We start from the raw sequence: 21,754 nt of genomic DNA, 5'->3' as shown, positions 1-21,754 counted from the left end.
TAGACTCCAGCCCAGTCATGCCATTGTTTTCCAAGGTACGTCAGTTAAAAACTAGAAAAGGTCTGTTAGAAGAAGCAGTTCCTGTCCCGCCTAGGGACAGTCCAGGTCATTTTATGTATCAAAAGCATGGCATAAGTGCCATATTATATCTAGATTTATGGGTGGAGTACACCAAACAGTTAGAAGAAAAGTACAGATGGCCCGTATCGGGTACATGGGATGCCGAGTGCATCATGCGAGTAGAAGAAGTATTATGGAAAAAGAAAGCCAGACAGTCACAGAAAGATGCCATCGAGTTATGGCGCAAAGAATCTCATAAAAGAACCGAAAAAGAAATCAGAAAGTCAGAATTAAGTAGAGAATCCTTAGAAAAAGCCCAAGAAAAGGAACTAATCGAAATAGGTGAACGAGTTAAAACCGAACAGTCAGACAGGCAGAGAAATGCCCTTATTAAGGGTATGTACCCTCTTCTTGCCGAGGGCTTGCCAAAAGCAACCCCGGAAGCATCCAGTAATTTTCCGCCACCTTTAGTTCCGACCAATCTGCGTCACAAACCGACCGCAGCTGATATTTTTCTCTCGTCCTATTTGGACGACACAGTCCCAGAATATGCAAATCCTGTTCCACCAGCTCCTGTGAATAATGTAATTCATGGTCTTCCAGCCACCGGGGCACCTGTTGCAGTACCTGTTACGGTACCCCCGGTCCAGCCCGTAGTACAAATTCCCGCCACATCAGTCACTCTGCCAGCACGAAGAGTATCAGTCGACGATTCCAGTATAGGGGCCGCGGGCGGAGGTCCTCCTGGTACCCCGCCGCCAAGTAGACGTTTAGGAGCAGTCGAGTTACATGAACGTGCGTTACAGCGTACGCCCAAATATAAGACTATTGCAGAAATCAGGCGACTTCTTACTGAATGCTGTTATGATCCAGTCCCAGGCGAGGATAGTATGGTTATATATTCCGTACGTATAAGACAGGTGTCCGAGTATTTGGTCACCCTACCGAATATGAAAGAAGATCTAGACAGAATGTATCGTTTCATTCGTACAGGAGACGATCCAGAAAGTATTGGTGAAGTCATGTCTCTCAGGAAAGCTGAGATCCAGTTCATGTTATTAAAGTTTCTGATCAATTGTTTAATACGGGAACAAGATTCCCCGACTAAAGATCCGACCGAAATGAGAATTCTGACAAAGTGGAGTGATAATATAGCCGAGGGTAAGCACAAGACACTCAATAGTATAGAGAGTATGTACAAGAAAATACGTAAAGAAATAATAAGGTTGCACGAACAACGCAAAGAAGCACAAGTAAGCGAGAAAGAAAATGACTCTTCTACTGAAGAGGTAGACGACGAGAATACCGCCAGAATAGCGTATGTAGGTAAATCTAGAATTCTAGACCGACATTTACGCCTAGAACACAAGAAAACTGTTCATCTTCCAGCACCAGAACAAGGTTCTCTAGAACAAGTATTTCAAGCTACCGATCAAATTCTGAAATCACGAATCGGTTATAGTGAATTAAGTACCATGCATGAACAAGAACTAGCCCGATCAGCAGTCCGATGGATTACTGATTCTACCACTTTTCCAGACGAAATAGTGGCACAAATGTTTCTGAAACTGCCCCCAGCCGAGCAGCGACTGGTGGGTATGTATATGATCCAGCACCTCATTACGTTGTATGAGGGTCAGCATTCTGACCCAGGTCCGTTACATGATGTCCTGAACGAGTTACTCCAGTATAGATGGAAAGGTTTAGGTACCGATTTAATTAGTGTCATTCTAGAACAGCGCCACAAATATAGAACGTTTTTAAATCCGCATTTTGTTCATGTCTCACCTCCAGAAAGTAAACCGTTTTACATAGATAGACAGCATCCGTTACGAGAAGTACACCCAGTTAGGACAACGGGTGGTGAAATGCAACGAGTATTTGTTTACACCCCAGTTACAAAGATGGAACTCTTAGAGATGAAGAAATTAATTTCCTGTCACGACAAAGATCCAGCAGGGTTCCACCGTGAATTAAAAGACATGCTCCGTATGGGAGAATACACGTATCCAGATATTAATAAAATGTTGAAAGTCCTGTTGCCCGCAGGGGTATACGAAAAACTCAAGGAAAAGGATTGGGAGGTGGGAGAGAAAAAGATCGATTGGACAGCTCTAGAAGCTGAAGATAAGATACGAGTACCAGGTACCGGTCTTGGAGATAAATGTAAAGAATTACCAGAATTATTGATACAAGTTTTGCCTAGATTATTAGCCACTAAAAAGGAAGACTGGGATGCAATCTCAGCCTGTAAACAGAAACAAGACGAAGACACTAGTGATTTTTATTCCAGATTTGAGAAATGTTTTATAATAAACAGTGGTTTGAAGACGAGTAGCGAGTCATACCCTCATCTTTTTGTTACTAAATTAGTCGAGAATTCAAGTCCACAAGTTAAGAATCGAGTTTTGAAAGTCGAAAGTACTTGGCAAGCTAGTACCCCGTCCCAGATGTTACAGATGCTCCAGTATCACCAGAATAGAATCAGAGAAGAGCAAGAACACGAGAGAAGACGTATGAAAGACACGAAAATGAAAGTACTAGTTGCACAATCTGTTCCACAAGACAGTCAGAAGAGGGGTCCGAATCAAGCCAGTCATCCTGCAGCTCCCGTTAAAGGGACATGCAATTATTGTAAACAGCCAGGTCATTTTATAAACGAGTGTGCAGTTCTGAAACACAATATAGCCACTGGTAAAACTAAAGAAAGACCACGTCCGCCTAGACAAGAACAAGTTTCACAGACTTCTCAGCCACAGAATGCACAACAGACAGTTCCAGCACCGCAGCCTATCGCTGCAACACAGCATGTTACACAGCAGATGTACCAGTATGCACAGACAGAGTATCCAGAGTATCAAGCGTATTCATGAAACAGCCTAGAGAGGGAGGTAGGCTTGCCTCTCATCGAGATTCCTGTAGATCAAGAAGGTCCCTATGTTCACAGTCAAGTATTAGGGAAAGACAGAAAGTTTCTGATTGATACAGGGGCAAGTAGGACTACCATTAGTCACGACGAGGTTCCAGGGGCTCCGCTCTCAGGCTCTAGAAATGTTTCCCTTGGATTTTCAGGAAAGCCAATTGTTAACGAGATTTCCAAACCAGTTACTCTAGAAGTAGGTCCATTGTCCCGAACTACTGATCTATTGCTTACGAAGTCCTGTCCAGAAAATGTGTTAGGTATTAAGACACTGAAAGAATTAGGTGCAGTTATTTGTTGTTCCCCAGAGGGAATACGTTTGTTTTTACGTGACTTCAAGGGTCACTATGTTTTGCGTGATTTTGATCCAAGATTGTCTAATGTTCCGCAGCATCTATGGGCGCAAGGTCCAACTGATGTTGGTTTCATGCAAATCACACCTCATCGTGTGACTCTCAAGCAAGGTATAGTCTTGCCACGAATCAGACAGTACAGATTGCCACCTGGGGCTGTAGCAGCCTTATCCAAAATTGACGAGCTTATGGCTCAAGGAGTAGTTGTAGAAACTGACTCCAATGTATGTAATTCTCCTATCATTCCAGTCATGAAACGTACTGATCTAAATGCACCTCCAGTATATCGATTAGTGATTGATCTTCGAGAACTTAATAAATGTATCATCCCCCAGTATCCAGTAGTCCCAGATATCTCATCTCTATTGACAGCCATTGATTCTGAGGCTACATTTTTCACAGTCATAGACCTCAAAAACGCATTTTTCAGTGTTCCAATTCATCCAGACAGCCAGTACCTTTTCGGTTTTTGTTTTAATGGAAGGAGCTATAAATTCACACGAGCTCCTCAAGGTTTCACAGAAAGTCCTAGCATTTACAGTCAAGCACTTAAGAGACAACTAGACAATATTCACATGCCAACTGACACTGCCCTGCTCCAATATGTCGATGATCTACTGATCACAGCCCGTTCTGAACGTACTTGCGAGCGAGCGTCACTCACAGTTCTGTATTTCCTAGCCGAGATGGGGCACAAGGTGTCCCCTTCAAAGCTTCAATTCTGTGTCCAGCAAGTGATCTACTTAGGCCACTTACTATCCAAGTGGGGTAGGCAGTTGACACCTGACCGTATCCAGTTAATAGCGAGTCTCCCTCAGCCCAAGACACAGAAGGAGGTACGTGCTTTTATCGGCCTCACTTCTTATTGCCGACAATGGATTCCTCAGTATGCATTTCTAGCCAAACCACTGATACAGTTAACGACAAAGGAGGCAGCCGTATCGACTGTTCTCCCTTGGACATCTGAACATACACTTAGTTTCAATGAGTTAAAGAAAGCCTTATGCCAAGCTCCTGTCCTAGCTACACCGAACTACAATAAGCCTTTTACACTTTTTGTCACAGAACGTGATGGTACAGCATTATCTGTTCTTACACAAGATCAAGCAGGACAATACAAGCCCTGTGCTTATTTTTCGAGCACACTAGACCCAGTAGCCCAGGCTCTGCCTGCGTGCCTCAAGTCAGTTGCAGCCACAGCACTAGCTATCAGACAAAGTGATTCCATAGTATTGGGACACTCCCTGACAGTACAAGTTCCACACTCCGTGGAAGTTCTTTAAACCGAACACAGACCCAGCACTTGACAATTGCACGTTTGACAGGTTATGAACTGACACTGTTCCAGCCACACATAGAAATCAGACGCTGCAACGTTCTAAATCCTGCTACACTGTTACCGTCAGTTACTTCAAATCCTGCCACACATGACTGTGTGGAAGTTGTTAACACTATGACTAAGCCAAGACAAGATCTGACAGATATTCCATTACCAGATCCAGACCTGACACTTTATGTGGATGGTTCATGTATGAGAACGAGTACAGGAGAACTAGTAGCCGCGTATGCAGTGACTACTGACACTGAAGTTATTGAAACACACCGTATTGACACCCTGTCTGCTCAGGCAGCAGAGCTAGTTGCTCTGACACAAGCCTGCATACGTGCCAAGAACCTGAAAGTTAATATTTACACAGATTCACGCTACGCATTCGGAGTCGTACACGACTTCGGAGTGCTCTGGCAGGAGAGAGGTTTCATGACTTCTCATGGAAGCAAGATTCAGCATGGTTTCCTTATTCAAGCTCTGTTAGATGCAATACATTTACCGACATCTATCGCTATCATGAAGTGCAAAGCACATACGAAAGTCACTGACATTATTTCCCAAGGTAATGATCTAGCAGATCGAACAGCCAAGCTTACAGCACAGACACCAGACATACCAGTTAACAAGACACCAGTTAACAAGACACCGACATCCACTCTAGAACAGACTACTTGTATGACAGTTAAGGACCCTACTCAGGATGTCATAGATATCCAGTTACATGCTACTCCCGAAGAAATCAAGAAATGGTCCGAACAAGGAGGGGTCCAGACAGACCAGGGATGGGTGACGAAGGGAAAAGCCACATGGTTTCTCCCCGACTCAATGGTTCAAGTCATTATTAATACCGCACATAGTCCTGCACATTTAGGAGAAAAAGCCATGATAGACAGTATCCAGAACACCTGGTTTAACAAGCATTTACGAGCTGCAGCCAAGCAGAAAGTCCGTACCTGTATGATATGTTGTCAGTTCAATCCAGGTAAAAGTGTCCCGGTGGAACAAGGTGGGTTCCAACCCCCTGACCACCCTTTTGAAGTCCTCCAGATGGATTATATTCAGATGGAGCGATGTCGAGGTTTCAAGTATGTCCTTGTAGTTGTATGCGCTTTGTCCAGGTGGACAGAAGCATATCCAGTCCCAGATTATACTGCCGCGACCACTGCCAAGCAGCTGGTTCGTGAATTCTTCCCCCGTTATGGACTCCCTAGGGTCGTGTATTCTGATAACGGCCAGCCATTCTCATCTGAACTCATGAAGCATGTTTCCCTTTTACTAGGGTACCAGTGGAAGTTCCATTGTGTACGCCATCCAGAAGCAGCCGGTCTCGTAGAGAGACATAACCAGACCCTAAAAATCCGTATCGCCAAAGTTTGTAAAGAGAAAGGTGTAGACTGGCTAGTAGCTCTGCCAGTCGCCCTATTTTATATGCGCATGATCGCACATTCCAGATCAGGTCTGTCCCCTTATGAGGTCGTATTCGGCCGTCACCCGAATATGTGGGGTACACCTAGACCCCGAAGTATTACAGATGTTTCCAGTAATATGCTGACAGATTACCTAGCTTCCTTGATGTCTGCCCTACACTCTTGTCGTTCACAGGTTGCCGCCGCATTTCCAGACAATACCGAGGTGAAACCGCATGAAATCGTTCCAGGAAGTCTAGTGCTTGTCCGGAATTTCGATCGTTCAAGTCCGCTGGAGCCTCGCTGGAAGGAGCCGAAGTTAGTCCTTCTAACCACCCGCACAGCCGTGAAGTTGGAAGGCAGGAAAGGCTGGGTGCATCTGTCTCACGTCAAGAAATTTCACGGACTAAGACCTAAAACTTTAAATAACACTTCTACAGATACTATTCTTAAGGACTGTCCCGCCAATGACATTGATATCAAGCCCTCCCTGTTAGAGAAAACTCCGCAGCAGGAGTATAAAAGTAAGCTACGGTCTAGTAAAATAAGTCAGCCAGTTTAATTGTCTAAGTCCTCCCCTAGGTGAAACGGTTAGACAGGTATCTGACATGTATGAAATAGACCCCCATAGTGAGAGAGTTAGTCAAAACTCTATCCGATGTATCGTTTTTCTAAGTTTTATATTGTTTCTCAGCCTGATGGTTACCTGCACGAGTTATGCATTTCATTTATGTTTTCCAATTTCTCATGTAAATAAGTCTTCTAATGCTACAGTAGAGCACACGTTTAGTGATCTGCCTCCTCACGAACTATCCTATCGTCTTGCTATGCGCAACAATTCATTTATCCGTATGTTACATTATTCACACCAGACCAGCAATGCCACTAATTGTTGGGTGTGTGGTCGACTCCCCCCTTTCCAGACACCGAAGGGAGTTCTGCCACTCTTTCCTTATCCGTTTTCACATAATGGCTCATGTGGAGCCTGGTCCATGTTAACGTCATCCTCAACTGATATGTCCCTTCTGAACAGTACATGTTTTCCAGACAAGCAAGGTCTTCCCCACAGAACAGGGTTAGATCTAGAAAATGAAGTTTATAATTTGGGTAATTATTCTTCGAATTTCATGGTCCTGAATGTTCAGTCTGATCCTACTCCAGACTTACCTGCTATTTCAGTATTACCAGTCAAAGGCGAATTATGTGTCAGAAATAATGGTTCCGTACATGTAGGACATAGTGATTGTACTACTATTGTCAAGTATAGTGACAGTGGGAAATCTATTTTTAAAGCTTCACGTCATTCTTATTTTGTTTGTGGTCAGACCGCATATGTTCGTCTGCCCCTCGATTGGGAGGGAACCTGTTACATTGCCTTCCTACTGCCACCAGTTTTCCTAGCCCCGTCTGATTATCATAGAAACACACATCTAGTACACATTAGACATAGAAGGGAGATTGAGTCCCCGATTGTCGATCAAACTGAAACTGCTCTAGAACAGTATACAGATTTCAATAAAGGATTCTTTTTCTTTATAGGACCTATCCAGAATAGTAAGTTAATACGTAGATTAACCAGAACCCTTGAAGCAGTAGTGAATGAGACTGCTTCCGCCCTAGGTAACTTAACCGAAGAGCAATCTGCTATGAGATTTGTCGTGCTCCAAAATCGTCTCGTTCTTGACGTCATACTGGCCGATAGAGGAGGAGCATGTAGAGTCATCGGATCTAGTTGCTGCATTTTCATTCCAAATAACGCGCCGTCTGTTTATTCAGCTATAACCAGACTTCATAAAATTGCCCATCAGTTACACCAGGATCCAGGCACCTGGACATGGTCCGGTTGGTTTTGGAGTATTATTTCTGCCTGGGGATGGAAAATATTGTCATTACTAGGTATTGCAGTAGCGATCATATTCAGTTGCTGCCTCTGTATACAATGTGGCCCTGCGATTTGCGGCATTTGTGCTACCTCTTGTATTCCTAGTCCCAAGTCCCGTCCTAGATCCCGTTCCAAGAAAATTCGAGACGAGCAAATGATACTGTATGAAATGATAGATGGTATCATGAATATTGATGTTTCTTGATGGAAACGCAGTGACAAGGAGGGAATGTGGAAAAGTACATTTTGCCATGTTCTGTGTCCCTACGTGTCCCCCATCTTATGTTGTATGTGCATGATTAATATGCATATGTATTCCCCATGATCGATTAAAGACGCAATTACAGTTGTGTCCATCTCTAGTATGCCAGTTTCCAGTTCTCGTGAAAGCTACGAGTATTAGGCCTATGTAAAGCTACGTTGCCACGTTTCTCAGTGTGCACGTTATTTCATTGTAAAGTCCCTGTTTCTAGGCCTCAAAAGGGCCCGGACTCAGATTCAGCTCCTGTCTCCTGAACCCTCTCCGAGGAGCGATACAGCCCCCACCTGTATCCCTGACCCTTCACTTACTTCCTGCCTCACAGTGCCCGGCTCGGCCTGGCTCTGCCTGCCAGTCTGCCAAGAGTATGTTATGTTTCCAGTTATCAGTCCAGCTCTCCTTCTCTGCATTCCTAAGCTACTGAATCGCATCAATAGTTTCAGTCATCGTCTAGCCTTTACGTCTCCATGTAAGAGAAATACTGTAATAATGATCATTTAATATTCCTCAACACACACTACATGTAGAATAATGCATGCACCAGTCTTAGTGTCTGTTAGCCTTTGCCCTGATAACTTTTGGATTCCATCAACATGTTCTCTAAACATCAGATACTAGATAGTGTTTAGGTACATGTCGCTCTGACTCTCCAGACTTTCGTCTCTCCTTCTAGCTCAGAAGTCATAGCCCCCAGCTTCTCCCTAGTTACACGTCATTGCCAGCTTGCGCGCACCACTAGGTTAGAGGTCCCGGCTCCTTAGGTAGCCCCCTCCATGTTTCCGCCCCATTTGTGACATATTCCGTTACGTTTACATCACATGTCTATGTATACGCCCAGTTCACGCCTCTTGTTACACCTCCTTTCTGCCTTATCTCTCGCGACTGTTACAGGCCCCACCCACTGTTATGCCTACTGTATGTACTGTAATGTATTTTGTTTAACTATATATGCTTGTGCACGGTTATTAAAAGTTGCTAGCCATCCCAGATCTTGCCCGTGCAGGTTGTCCTGTTCCTGTCCTTTATGCTGTATTAAACCTGCAAACTCCTACTACCTCGAATCTTGACTCTTATTTATTGAGCTATCTGTTATTGTTATATCTAGTCAAAAATAGAGGTATTATTTATTTATTTACCACAGCCTGCCTCTCCATGCCTGCTTGACGAGCTGAGTTTGAAGTGTGTTGAAAAAAGGGCGGCAAAGGTGATATGGTATGTTGAGGAATAAAGAGAGTAATTTAGGCAAGATTACCATTTTCCTTAATGAGATCCTCCCTGCCAGTGATAATGGCAGCAAGATCCAGTGAGCTATCGAGTTTGTAATCGTAGTAATGGCGGTGCCGTAGTTCGCCCGTAGTGTCTCCACCCTATCTCTGGAGATCACCACCACTCCTATATATTTTATCTCTGAAGCGCACCACATTAATGGATAGTCTAGGGGGAATTCAGGGGTGTTGGGGATGAGAGGGAATACTTGTGATTTGCTCCAGTTAATGTTTACGCCTGACTTTTCACCAAAGCAAATGAATTCCCTAACAATGGGGTTCAAGCTGGCTTGTGGATTACAAATGTAGAAAGTGATATCGTCGGCGTATAATGACACTAATATATGCCAGGAGGGGTAACGTATTGCATATTCTCTATGGTGTTACGGAGCTTAGCCGCTAACGGCCTAATTGCTAAAGCAAATAGCACGGGTGAGAGGGGGCATCCCTGCAGGGTGCCTCGCGATATGGGCAAAGGGTTGGAATATTGTCCATTGATCTGTTCTGTGGCTCAGGGCTGGCAGTTAAGTAATGCAATCCAGGATAAGAAGGGAGATGGAAATCCCATTCTGTGCAATACAGCGAACATATAATCCCACTCTAGCTAATTAAAGGCTTTAGTGGCATCTAAAAAGACCGCCACTGCTGCTAATTCAGGATCAATATCCTGCAACAATGAGGATATAGTTCCCAAATTATGAGAAGTGGATCTCCTAGGTAGGAAGCCCGCCTGGTCAGGCAGAAGCAGTCCATCCATCAGTAAGCTTAGCCTATTGGCTAATACTTTAGATAGTATTTTAGCATTGCAATTTATTAAGGACAGGGGTATGTAAGTCTTGCATGCAGTAGCATCCTTACCCGGCTTGAGGATCGAAATGATCATCGCTTGTCGCATAGTCAATAGGAGAGTGCCCTTTTGCTTTGCTTCCTCGTGGACCTTTTTCAAGATAGGAACTAACAGTCAACTTAACTTGTAGAATTTGTCTGGCAGCCCATCAGTGCCTGAGACCTTGCCAGACTCTAATTGCATTATGGCTGTGCGGAGTTCTTCCTCCTCAATGTCCGCTGATAGGAACTTCCTGTGGGTATCACTAAGCCAGCCTAGGGCAATGTCTTCGAAGTAGGGTGGCACTTCGATTTGGCAAATTCTGCGTGTGTCAGAGGTGTGAACTGTATTCTGTGAAAGTGTCAAGTATGGCTCTAGAATCTGTTTGCAATGTGCCTGCTGCATCTACCACCCCCGAAAATTTTATTGGAGAACCTGGGAGTTTGCGTCAACTCAGCCAGTGCTTTCCCAGGTCGTTCCCCTTACCATGAGCACGGTTGTATTTGGAGCGAAAGAAGATTCTCGTTCCGCCTTGGCTAAATACTCTGCCGTTAACTCCCTGATTTGTGCCTGCCTCTGGGCCTTCAGGGCATATGTGATATGGGCCTCTGTTTCCTTGATGGTTTGTTCCAATTTCTGATCCCCTTATGTCTCGAAGGATCCCCCTTCCTTTTGGATACATAATCCCCGTATAGTAACTTTGAAAGCTTCCCAGACACAGGCTAAGGTTGGGACAGTATCTACATTTCTGGGGAAAAAGTCACATATTTCCTGCCCCATCTCTTCGCGAAAGCTATCATCCAACAAGGAAGTGGCCTGTAGCCTCCATGATTGGTATGGGGCCGCGTTGCCCGGAGGTCGCCCGTAGCGTCTTCACCCTATCTCTGGAGATCACCACCACTCCTAAATATTTTTCAACAGTACAGGTGAGGGATGTATGTCCATGCGAGGTGTTTTGCTTCTCCCGTCCACGTTCGAATAGATGACTGCACATGCCTCATCAGTGGGTTTTGCCCCCTTGCTGTCCACTGTGCAGATACCACCGTGGACTGCCTGAGATCGGAACTAGAAGCACTATTATGGGACATAGTGAGATGATTCTATTTCTCCAATCATTACATTTTCTTTCGAATACTCATATGTTGAACTTTCCCTAAGAGTCTTGTTCATTTGCAGTGATGCTGATGATCAGCCTGCAACCTTCTATGTAGGTGGAAATTGATCCTATCTTTGGCTCCCTAAGGACCGGTCCAGATACGGTTTCATTGCCTACCCAAGACCCGCCATTAGGTACTCTAAATCATGGCCGTCTCCTTTGAGCACAAGATTAACGACAGCCATCTCGGAGACTGCTTTATTCTTTGCTATTCTGTTCCCTAGATACAGAGTGGGGCTGTCTATGAAATAAAACAAATAGCCAACGTATCAGAGGAGGTAACAGACTCAACTGTGATTGTGTTTGATTTCTGACCCTTTCAAAGCCTCACCAACTGTGATTTTGCAAAACAGAATGCCTCTCAATTTTGTTGTGGCTGCCAAGTGTGGAGTTTGTGCTACCATAGCTACTGAATGCGGCACATTTGTTCAAAACATTTCCATAGGCATACATGAGCAATCGTATCTTATTTGCGAACGTGTTAATGGAGTACAATCTCTAGGTGGCGGTGATATTTGGTATTGGTTAGAAGGAATTGTTTGCGGTTAGGGAATGAGGATCCTTAAATATCCATTCATCATTTTTGTCCTCATTGCGCTGATTTACGTTCTTGCCCGATTCTGTATTGTCTGCATCTCACATCTTACCAGAGGCAAATGCACGTCCCTCCCTTACCCACCGAGAATGCTAGATGATAGAGATGAAGATGGGGAGTTTATGGGTATTCAGAATGCCCTGAACCAGAAAAGGACTGGAAGTAAATTGTCTCATGTCTATTAAAATTCTGTAGCAAAACAGTACAAAAAGAGTGGTTGCTTCAGTAGTGCTTTTCCATTCATGCTAGCAAGGGCATACAAAGTGCTTCTTTCTATCTGACATTTTCAGCCTTTCCCATCTTGGTTCCCGTGGCTGAAATGTTGACATTCTGGTTACAAACTGAAAGTCGTCTACTTCCTTTCTCATAGTCTTAGTCGTAGGACACTAATATGCTCTCTTTGCTTAAATTTACCACGAGTCCCAACTGCAGAAACATTTATTGAATAATCTAAACTATTTAAAGAGTACAGTTGGTGTCAGCCGATCATCTTCTGTAATGATTTTTTTTTTTTTTTACCTTTTTCCCCTGTACACTATGTGTTATTTTCCCCCTTCGCTGATTTCTGATAGGTCTGCAGTTAACAGGGAATTGTCATGTGTGGTGTGCGACTTTAGAGTGTTTAAGTTGTCATACTACTTGATAGATGTGGGTGTACGTTTAGTGATTAGCAACTAGCTTACTCTTCAGTAGGTATGTTTTGCATTTCAATGCGTCTCCTTGTGCCACTCTTTATTTTTCTCCCAGCTCCTTAAGGTTAGTAGTAGATATTAACCCATTTTTAACCACTTTTCCTTGCCCCTCCCACATTTACATCAAAAATATAGATTTAGACGTGCAGAATTGTCAGCAAACATGGCAGAGACTTTCTGCACATATAAGAGAGAAAAGGCAGAGATCTGCCCCCAGATTTTAGTGAATAGCATTTAGAAGTACGTAAGGTAGTACTACTGGAGTACTACTTTATGTACTTAAAAATGATTGGGTGCGTAGACGCCATTGTATTTGTAGGGGCAGTTGGCAAATATTTAATTAGCTGATTAAGTAGAGGATAGAAAATAAAACTAGTTTTGTTGCACTCACTGTACCAAAACCATTACACTGAATAAATGTAAAAATGACTTTAATAACCGCAAGAGACACAGTACACCAATAATTAAATTTGATTTATTCTGCATTTATTTACATGGTACAAGAAACTGCTGGTGTAATTCATGACAGTACATGATAGATTGGTCTTTTTTGTCCTATGGCCAGCCCCAGCCAACAAGAACATTTAAAGGGCAGATGCCGAAGAGGACGACAAACTCAGGACGGGTTATAGGAAGAAGCATTTTATTAACTTCACAAAACCTGTAAGAACGCTAAAATTGGTATCAGAAAGCCTAGTTCTTACCATAGCTTCCTAGTGCTTGCATCCTCCACACGCCTCCATTTTTAAACATTTCTGCTGTCTTTTCTCTTTTTTACCACATTCCTGATGAAGTACCGCTATTGAGGGTAACTTAACGCATGTGGGTGAACCCCCTACCTTTAACTTTCCAATCCCAAAACACAGAAAATCTATCATTTGCGGTGGTTGTCCATTTATAAGCTGAGCGTATACAACGTTATGTAGAACTATTTAGCAAACGTTAGGTTTCTGCCTGGAAGATTCTGTTTTGGCACTGGCAAACCGGACACTGCGGGTTTTCTTTATCCATTTCACACTCAATCCTAGCAGGAGAGATTCTCAGACACCCTCTCTACGCGATAAAATAGATCACAAGAATGGTCACTGGATGTCTAGAGAATATTTTTGTATGAAAGGGACGGCTGCTCGCATTCATGTGTCGCATCGGTGCGAGACAGTCAACACCAAGGTACACAAAGTCACCAAAATAAACATGATATTGAATTACAATCAGCCCAATCAAGCCATTTAACATACAGGGTAAGAGAAACAACATTTGGAAATAAATAACGGGCACACTGCCAAAATAATAATCCTAATATGGAGGAACAACTGCAGCCTGTTTAAAAACCACAAGAATCGACACAAACCTGCCCCTTGTCAGAAATCAGGAGATCCATATTTTGCATCCACCAGTTGCAACTCAAGATCATCATCCGAAGTGGAAACTGGTGTGGACTTCAGAATTAAGAACCTTTCTCAAGGCAAAGCATGTAGCGTTCTGTATGGTGGCATTCATCCTGGCATGAACATGGTAACCCCATCTCCTAATTTGATGGGAGCCTCAGTCCAAGCTACAGCTTACAACTAAAAAGCGCAGTTGTCATGGGGAAGTCCAGAAATCCTAAAATTTCCAGTCTGCCATCAGGCAGAGTAACAGAACGGGCAGAACACCTCATTTGGGGTAGCAAAAGCCCCATATCTTTCTGGCAATGTTGCCAACACAGACAGTTAACAAACACACAGTTTCAAAGCAGCTATTCTGCTCAGATCCCAACATTCAATAGCATATGCTATCAACATCCTCCCACTGATTCCGTTAAAGTGCCTTTGTGAGAGACGTAGTCCAGCTTTACATGTGGCTAACGATGCCTGCAATCTTCACTCCCATCCCACATACTCTCACTTTGTCTATCTACTGTTGTTTATTAAGCAGCACCTTGCTGCTCACTCTAGCTTTAGACAATAAGATAGGCTGCTCAATGAAATGAACATCTATTACCATGTCAATTGATACCTACAATGTACATAATGACCATAATATACTAATGATGAAAAACAATGTAGAGTGATTGCTGCTAAAATTACATAATGCCAGAAAATTAAAATTAAAATAAAATGGAGATGTGCCAATGCAATCGGCAGTAACTGGTATAAAGGATAGGTGCCTTAGGCATTATAATGTACATTTTTGTTACTTGTGGTTTCCTTTGGCAGATACAATATACTTATTAAGACATATTTTTAAAAAATGGTTACATTATAAAACTATGTTATTTCTCAGTTTCATAAAGTATTCTCTCTTTTACTAGCTAAAGTATCCACAACTTGAATCAAAAAGGACTATCAAGGATAACATAGGGTGTGTAAACTTTCTGAAAGAATGTTTGTATTTTGCATATAATATCAGTCAATGTACGAATAGCCAGCCATATAATGTATCATAAACAGACACCTCTTCCAACCCTGTAAGATTGGTACCTGAGCACATCATTTTGCAGATATTGATGAGTAAACTAATTATTCCTGGAATAAATGGTAAGGCATAAAAAATAAGAAACTGCAAAGAGGCACATGATCGCACAAAAGGCTCCCATGACAACCCCTGTAGGTGGATGTGCCCCTTGACGATTCCTCAGAGATGTCAGAAGATGTTTAACATGGAATGTCTTTCCTTCTCTACTTAGGTGAGAAGCTGACGGATCTCTTTATGCACGCAGCACAGGAAATCCATGTAGGAGGCTCCTCCATGCATGCCCTTGTCTTCCACCAGGAACTGTCGGAAGATCATCTCTGGTTTGTCCCTCTGCTTCACAATCAGGAGCTGCAAGAGAGGTGTGTAAAGTTTATTAATTTTCCTATTTTTTTAGAGTGAGCCATAGCATTTGTAACGGAAACATTGTAGGAAAGAACAACCTCTGTAAATAGGCAACATTATGTTGTGATGAGTAAAATGGACAACAAAGCCATAGGATTGAGAACTGTGGGCTGACAAGCACCACTGCAGGGAAAGATTTACAGTGAAAGAGAGAAGCATTGTAAATATTTACACTTTTGCACCCAATTGTCATGGACTGAACGGCCAAGTGTCCCGAACAATGCAACGTTTAGAGCATTTTGGTGGTACTCTTGAACCAAGAGGTTTATTAAGGCAGTCTTGAAGGTACTAAGGGGGGAAATAGCCCCAAGCTCTAAGTTCCAGTGGACCATGCTACTTAGGTACAGGGAAGGTGCGGGGTAGGGTTCATTATTTTGGTTAGGAGGGCATATGGTGGTTAAGGAGGATGAGCGTGACTAACAGTTGACCGGGATAATCAAAGCTGATGAAGTTAGAGATGTGAGTGAGGGTGATCACTGTGGAGAGGGTAGGGCCAACAAAGATGGGCAATGGTACTTCCTGTTCAATAGGGAGTGAGGAGCTTGTTGAAAGGAAGGAATTAGTGGATATTAGGAAAGAACTACAGTGTGGAAGAGGGGTTTGTAGTTGGATGGAGGAAAAACGTACTTACCTCAGTTAATATGCGGTCTGCAGTTGTATGGAGGAAAAACGCACTTACCTCAGTTAATATTTCTAGCTGATGCAAAATCTTCCTGTAGATTCCTAACCTTAAGAATATCACTCCAGTCATTAGAATGGTATCAAAACCTTTCCCCGGCAATAGCTGGCAGGTGGCGCTTTGTTGCTTCAGTCATGACTCCAGCTACAGCGCATGACAACATCATAGGACAATAGACACTAAACAATATGCTAACATCAGCTCTTGGAACTTTTCCAGCATCCCGTCTGAGATGTTGCAGAGAGGAAATGAGAAAGCAACAACTACAGAACTTTACATGTTTGCATACCTTGGGATATCATTCATAGTACGAATTCATCAGTGAGGAGGGGGTGGTGAGGAATGTGTAGGAAGATTATGTATGCAGCAGCAACATCATGACCAAAGGCAAATTACCTTTTCTTCTAATGGATACACCTTCCCACACGTTCCTCTCATTAAGAATTAGATCTAAAGCGATACATCTCCGCGAGGTGGGACAGAGTAGTACAGACTAACCACGGAGGTCATGCAATCCAGCCTAGTCCTCATGAGCCCGAGCAGTGAGGTAGCAATTTAGCAAAAGTATGCAGTGATCACCACATGGCTGCCCGACAGATGTCAGCAGCAGGAATACCTCTGGAAAGCACATTGGAGGCAGCAATGAATGTAGTGATGTAGGCACAAATGCACTTAAAGGGTCTTTGCTAGCCAAAGCATTGCAGATCTTGATGCCGAGGATGTCCCAATGAGGATTGGTGCCTTTGGCCATTTTTGTAGGAAATCCCCCTTCTCTGCATGGTCACCCCATGTTTTGTGCCTTTTGCTGAACCCTATATTTTTGCTGGCATTAGACCTATGTGCATCTTATCCCTGCTAACCAGTAGTAAAGGGCCTGTACTCCCTCTTTAAACATGGTTCAATTGGCATACTCCGAATTAGTATATTTATCTTGGCTATTAGTCCAGAGAATCTAGCACAAGATGTATACCAAAGCCCTGGAAATTAAATGCCACTTGTAGGCTGCAGCACCTGGTATGCTATCACTATAGTGGCAGAGCCAAGGCCTACCATTGTAGCCGGACTGTAACAGTTCAAAACACACCCTTGACCTGTCAATAGAAATAAACCATTTCACAGGTAAAAAAAACCTTCTTTTTTTAAAAACTTTATTTTCAGGTTTTGTCAATGAGATAAACAGGTAAGGTGCATTCATATAGACACAACACAGCTCATAGCCGTTAATTCGTACATGTAGCCGGGCACATCATTGTGGCAAGAGGTAAAAAAAACCCTTCCTTTTAAATATTAAGTCATCCCTACGTAGGCCTTGTAGTCCACAAGTCAAGGTGCATGATATTTAAAAGTAGGGCAAGTAGAAATGTTAAGTTTACATGTCATTACATTGACTAACAACCACATGCTATTTTTCACTGTGGCAGATCTAGCTGTCCTATGTAGAAAACCAGAGTGCAGATTACAGTTCTAATACTGTATCTCAAAAATGGGACTAGCTAGAAAAATAATTAAACAACAATTTTATTAGTTTATTAAAAAATCGATTCAATCATGAGGATGGATTTGAACAAATATCAAGGAAAAACATCTTTTAGAAAGTTACCTTTTTCCAGTCTGGAGTTCCTGGAGGTTATTCTGCACTTCCTGGCCAAAGTCCCCTAGCCAGTGATTAGCATTTGAATAGGTGTGAATGAGGTGTAATTCCTCATAGGATCTACACAATAAGGCACTGTGAGTGACAGGTCGACCAGATTGGGAAGAGATGACTCCTCGGAACCTCACAGAATATACAGAGTGTGGACTGTTGCCATCCCTTTTGACATTAGTGTCAAATCCTGCTGGAGTGTCAAATCCTCTTTGACAAGTATAATGGGATGTACATATAGCACTTGGGACACTCTTGAAAGGAAGGAAACAGGAAGCCAAAACAATTCTTGTGTATCCACTGTCTGGTTGCCGGAAAACCCTGCATTCATTCTAACAGGCGTCTCTCTCTGGGTTAGTTGTGGGTACAGTGGCTGCCTCAAACTGGATTTTAGTAATAGATGTGGGAGGACTGGGAAGACATGAAGGATCACAATATCGGAGTAGAAAGGCATGACACATTGACACACAGAGATCCTGAAGTTCTCAGACTCAATAGTCTTATTTATATGATTGCTACTAACAATGCTGTCTTTAGAACGAGATTTAAAACCTGACAATTATGCATTAGTTCAAATAGGCATGGCATCAAAAAAGTAAATCCCATTAGAGAATAATGAATGGAGTGGAAGGAAACAAATAAACTTTTTAGAAAACACACCTCTAGGGGAAATCTAACACGGTGTGGCTGGTCACAAAGGAGGAATCAGCGGAAACATGTACAGCAGACCCTATGACCAGTTGAACCTGAAGATATTCTTGAGGGAACGACTTAGTGGGGAGTGTATGGCACAAAACGAGTCACTCCCTGTTGCATGCCATGACGAGATCCAAGTATGGACACCCATATCTGTAGGAGAACACCTTTGTCACTTCAAGGTGGTGTTCGCAATTGTGGCCATCCAATGAGAGGAGGCAGTGTGTCTGAGCCGCTAGCAGGAACATTCCCTGTTGCTGCACCCACTGCCACAGGTGAATGGTGTTACAACATAGGCCCAATGATAGAATATATGGTGGTCTTGACATACAGCAGCTTCTGAATGGCGCTCCCTAAAATGGGAGGTAGGAAGGCCTTCTTAGCAAGGTGCACCGTCCACTGCTCCAACATGTTTATGCGCAGGAGCTGCTCTGATGCAGTCTAAATGCCCCATGCCATCATGCAACACAGGTTCCCCGGCAAGTATGTATTTGTGACCACTATAGCCTGCACCAGCAGAGGATGGAAGTGACTATCCAACAGTTTGGAGGGACAAATCAGTGCGGATCTGGATAAAGTGACTTGAAGATGAGCACCGGAGTCAAGAAGCTCTCTTGGTGCTGGAGCCATTGCTTTTAAAGGCACCACCGAAAGGTTCTCATCTGCCATTGGTTACAAGGCCACCATGTCCATGAGGCATAGGACTTGCAGAACCACTATCAATGCCTAAGTCAAAAACATCAGAATCCTATCCCAAATATCCACAATCCTCTGAGGAAGAGGAAACGTCTTTATTTAGATCATGTCCACTATTGCCCTTATAAAGATCAGTCTCTGTATGGGTGTAAGATGCGATTTCTCGGTATTGGTTATGGTGCACTCAACATGTTCCTTGGCCAGCATCAAAGACCGCTCTGTTGTCATCCAAATACAGAAATATGACTCCTACTGACCTCCATTGTGAAGCCACCACAACCGCCAGCACTTTCTTGGAAATGCTCAGTGCTGGTGTCAGGTCAAAAGGCAGGACTGTGAACAGACAGTGCTGGAAGCCCATGTTAAACCTTAGGTGGCGTCTGTGGGTGGGAGGACTGCTAGATGGAAATAGGTTCCCAGGAGGTCCAGGGACATTAGTAAATCCCTCCCACTGAGAGCCAGCAAGACTTGGCCCAGGACCATCTTAAACTTGTACTGCTGTCTATAGCGGCAAAGGTTGAGGATGGATGTTAGACTCAGCCCTTGAAAGGAACTAAGATGTAAATGGAGTCAAATCATGTGTTCCTTTTCTCCAGACTCACCACCTGTATGGTCCCTTTTATCATTAGGATTAGAACATTTGTCTCCAAATCTAGGCTTCAGGACTCAAATTGTCGTGTCCATCACGAGTAACATTGAGGAGGTGGCACAACGGTTCAAAAGTTGCATGCGAGCAGTGGTTAGTTGGATGGACAACCACTATCTCAAACTGAATTCGGAACAAAACGAAGTACTTCTCTTTTGGAGGGAAACCTCGATACTTGATGGCCTCAGACATTGGGAACTCTCCCGATTCCAGTTAATAAGTTAAGATATCTCAGAATAATCTTTGACTCCAGGCTCTCCTTTATGGAACAATCAAATAAACTTACATCTATCTGTGTTTACCAGTTAAAAATCCTTAATAAAGTCTCGCTTTTTATCCTAAAAAGAGTTACAAAAGACTGGTGATTGCTCTAGTCCTATTAAGACTGGATTACTGCAATGCCCTGAATTTGGGCATGCAACAGGGCTCTCTCAAGAAATTGTAGAGAGCTCAGAATGCAGCTGTTAGTCTGCTCAATATAAAAAAATCTGACTCAATCACCAAGGTCCTGGAGGATTTGCACTGGCTCCCTAAAAAAAAGAGAGAGTGGCGTTTAAGGCATTCTGCACAGCACATTGAGCCCTTTATGGCATCTGACCTGAATACCATGAAAACATATTTTTATAGTATGTCCCGGGAAGAAGCTTTCGCTCAGGAACAGTCATATAAGTCAGGTTACAAATATTTCACACTGCTTCATGGGCGACAGAGGTTTTTTTTGTATATTCAACCTGAAAGTGTTGGAACCTGTTCACCTGGCACTTAAGAACCCAGGCAAACCTGATGCTATTTTAGAAACAGCTCAAAACATGGCTGTTTCCACTCTCCTTGTAAATGCAATTCATCAAATGGAGGTGATCTTCCTTGGTTAAACTCACTAGCGCCAAGACGACTTTGGAAATATGTTGCGCTTTATAAAATAAAATATCAAATATATGCGGTCACATTCAATTTTTCTGATCCCTCTCCATGAAATTGGTATTAATGACAAAACTCATGGATGGACTGCGTCATATCTGTAGGATAAGAAATAAGCCATTCCTCTTCCACCTCTCTGTTCTAAAGTCAGAGACGTAGAGCAAGGTATGCTGTAAGGTTTATTCTAAAGTCGCTTCCTATTAAATTTCTATATCTCTGGTCAAATTCATGAAGATCTTTGGATAATCTATCATTATCTATTCAGATGCTACACAATCATCCACTTAGATGATGACTCTTCGTAAGCCCATCCCTTCTTCCATCTGTGCTTATTGGAAATCATTGCTTGGATAAAGGCTAAACCTCTCAAACACAAATCTGATAAGACTGAGTTTTTTATTGCAGGGGAAGAATCCTTTGCCTGGTATACCAGATAGCTGTGAACTACCATCCCTGCTACCGCCATTCGTAATCTGGATTTCCATTTAGACCAATCCTTATCCCTCACCAATCAGTTTGTTTCTTATACCTCTGCATTCTCACACAAATAAAAAAATAAAAAAATCCCCAAAGCCTCTAGGCAGGTTATAGTTGAGGGGTTCATTCTTTTCCGCCTGGACAACTGCAACTCGCTTCATCTCGGTTCTTTTGGATTTTCCCTGATAAGATTGCAGAAGATTAAAAATGCAGCAGTATGGCTCCGGTTCGGTCTTCCTTGCCACGCTCACACTTCGTTGATTGCAGCATTTCACAGACTCCTGTAACATAGCACATTCTTTTCAAGAGGTTCTGCCTAGTAAACTGTGCCTTCCACAACAAGGGGCCACTTTAGGCTCAAATCTGTTTCAATCATTTTGTCCTTGGGGTGCTCCTT

General features: G+C 43.1%; 1 protein-coding gene and 1 long non-coding RNA gene across 2 annotated transcripts in view; one reads left to right on the top strand and one right to left on the bottom strand.

Moving 5' to 3' along the window:
• LOC144818475 (uncharacterized) overlaps positions 1-15,549 on the top strand; it is a 138,050-nt gene extending 122,501 nt beyond the window's left edge. The window contains exon 3 of the long non-coding RNA XR_013607112.1: positions 15,413-15,549. This is a non-coding gene — a long non-coding RNA (uncharacterized LOC144818475). The remainder of the gene's footprint in view (positions 1-15,412) is intronic.
• The window catches only part of SEC24D (SEC24 homolog D, COPII component), a 425,192-nt gene continuing 416,641 nt past the window's right edge, over positions 13,204-21,754 (bottom strand). Inside the window, exon 23 of the mRNA XM_078675943.1 lies at positions 13,204-15,549. Within this exon, the coding sequence (XP_078532069.1) occupies positions 15,409-15,549 (141 nt within the window). The 3' untranslated portion in view covers positions 13,204-15,408. The remainder of the gene's footprint in view (positions 15,550-21,754) is intronic.

Source organism: Lissotriton helveticus, chromosome 2_1, assembly GCF_964261635.1.
Source record: "Lissotriton helveticus chromosome 2_1, aLisHel1.1, whole genome shotgun sequence".
Taxonomy (NCBI): Eukaryota; Metazoa; Chordata; class Amphibia; order Caudata; family Salamandridae; genus Lissotriton; species Lissotriton helveticus.
This window is presented reverse-complemented; position numbering and strand designations above follow the sequence as displayed.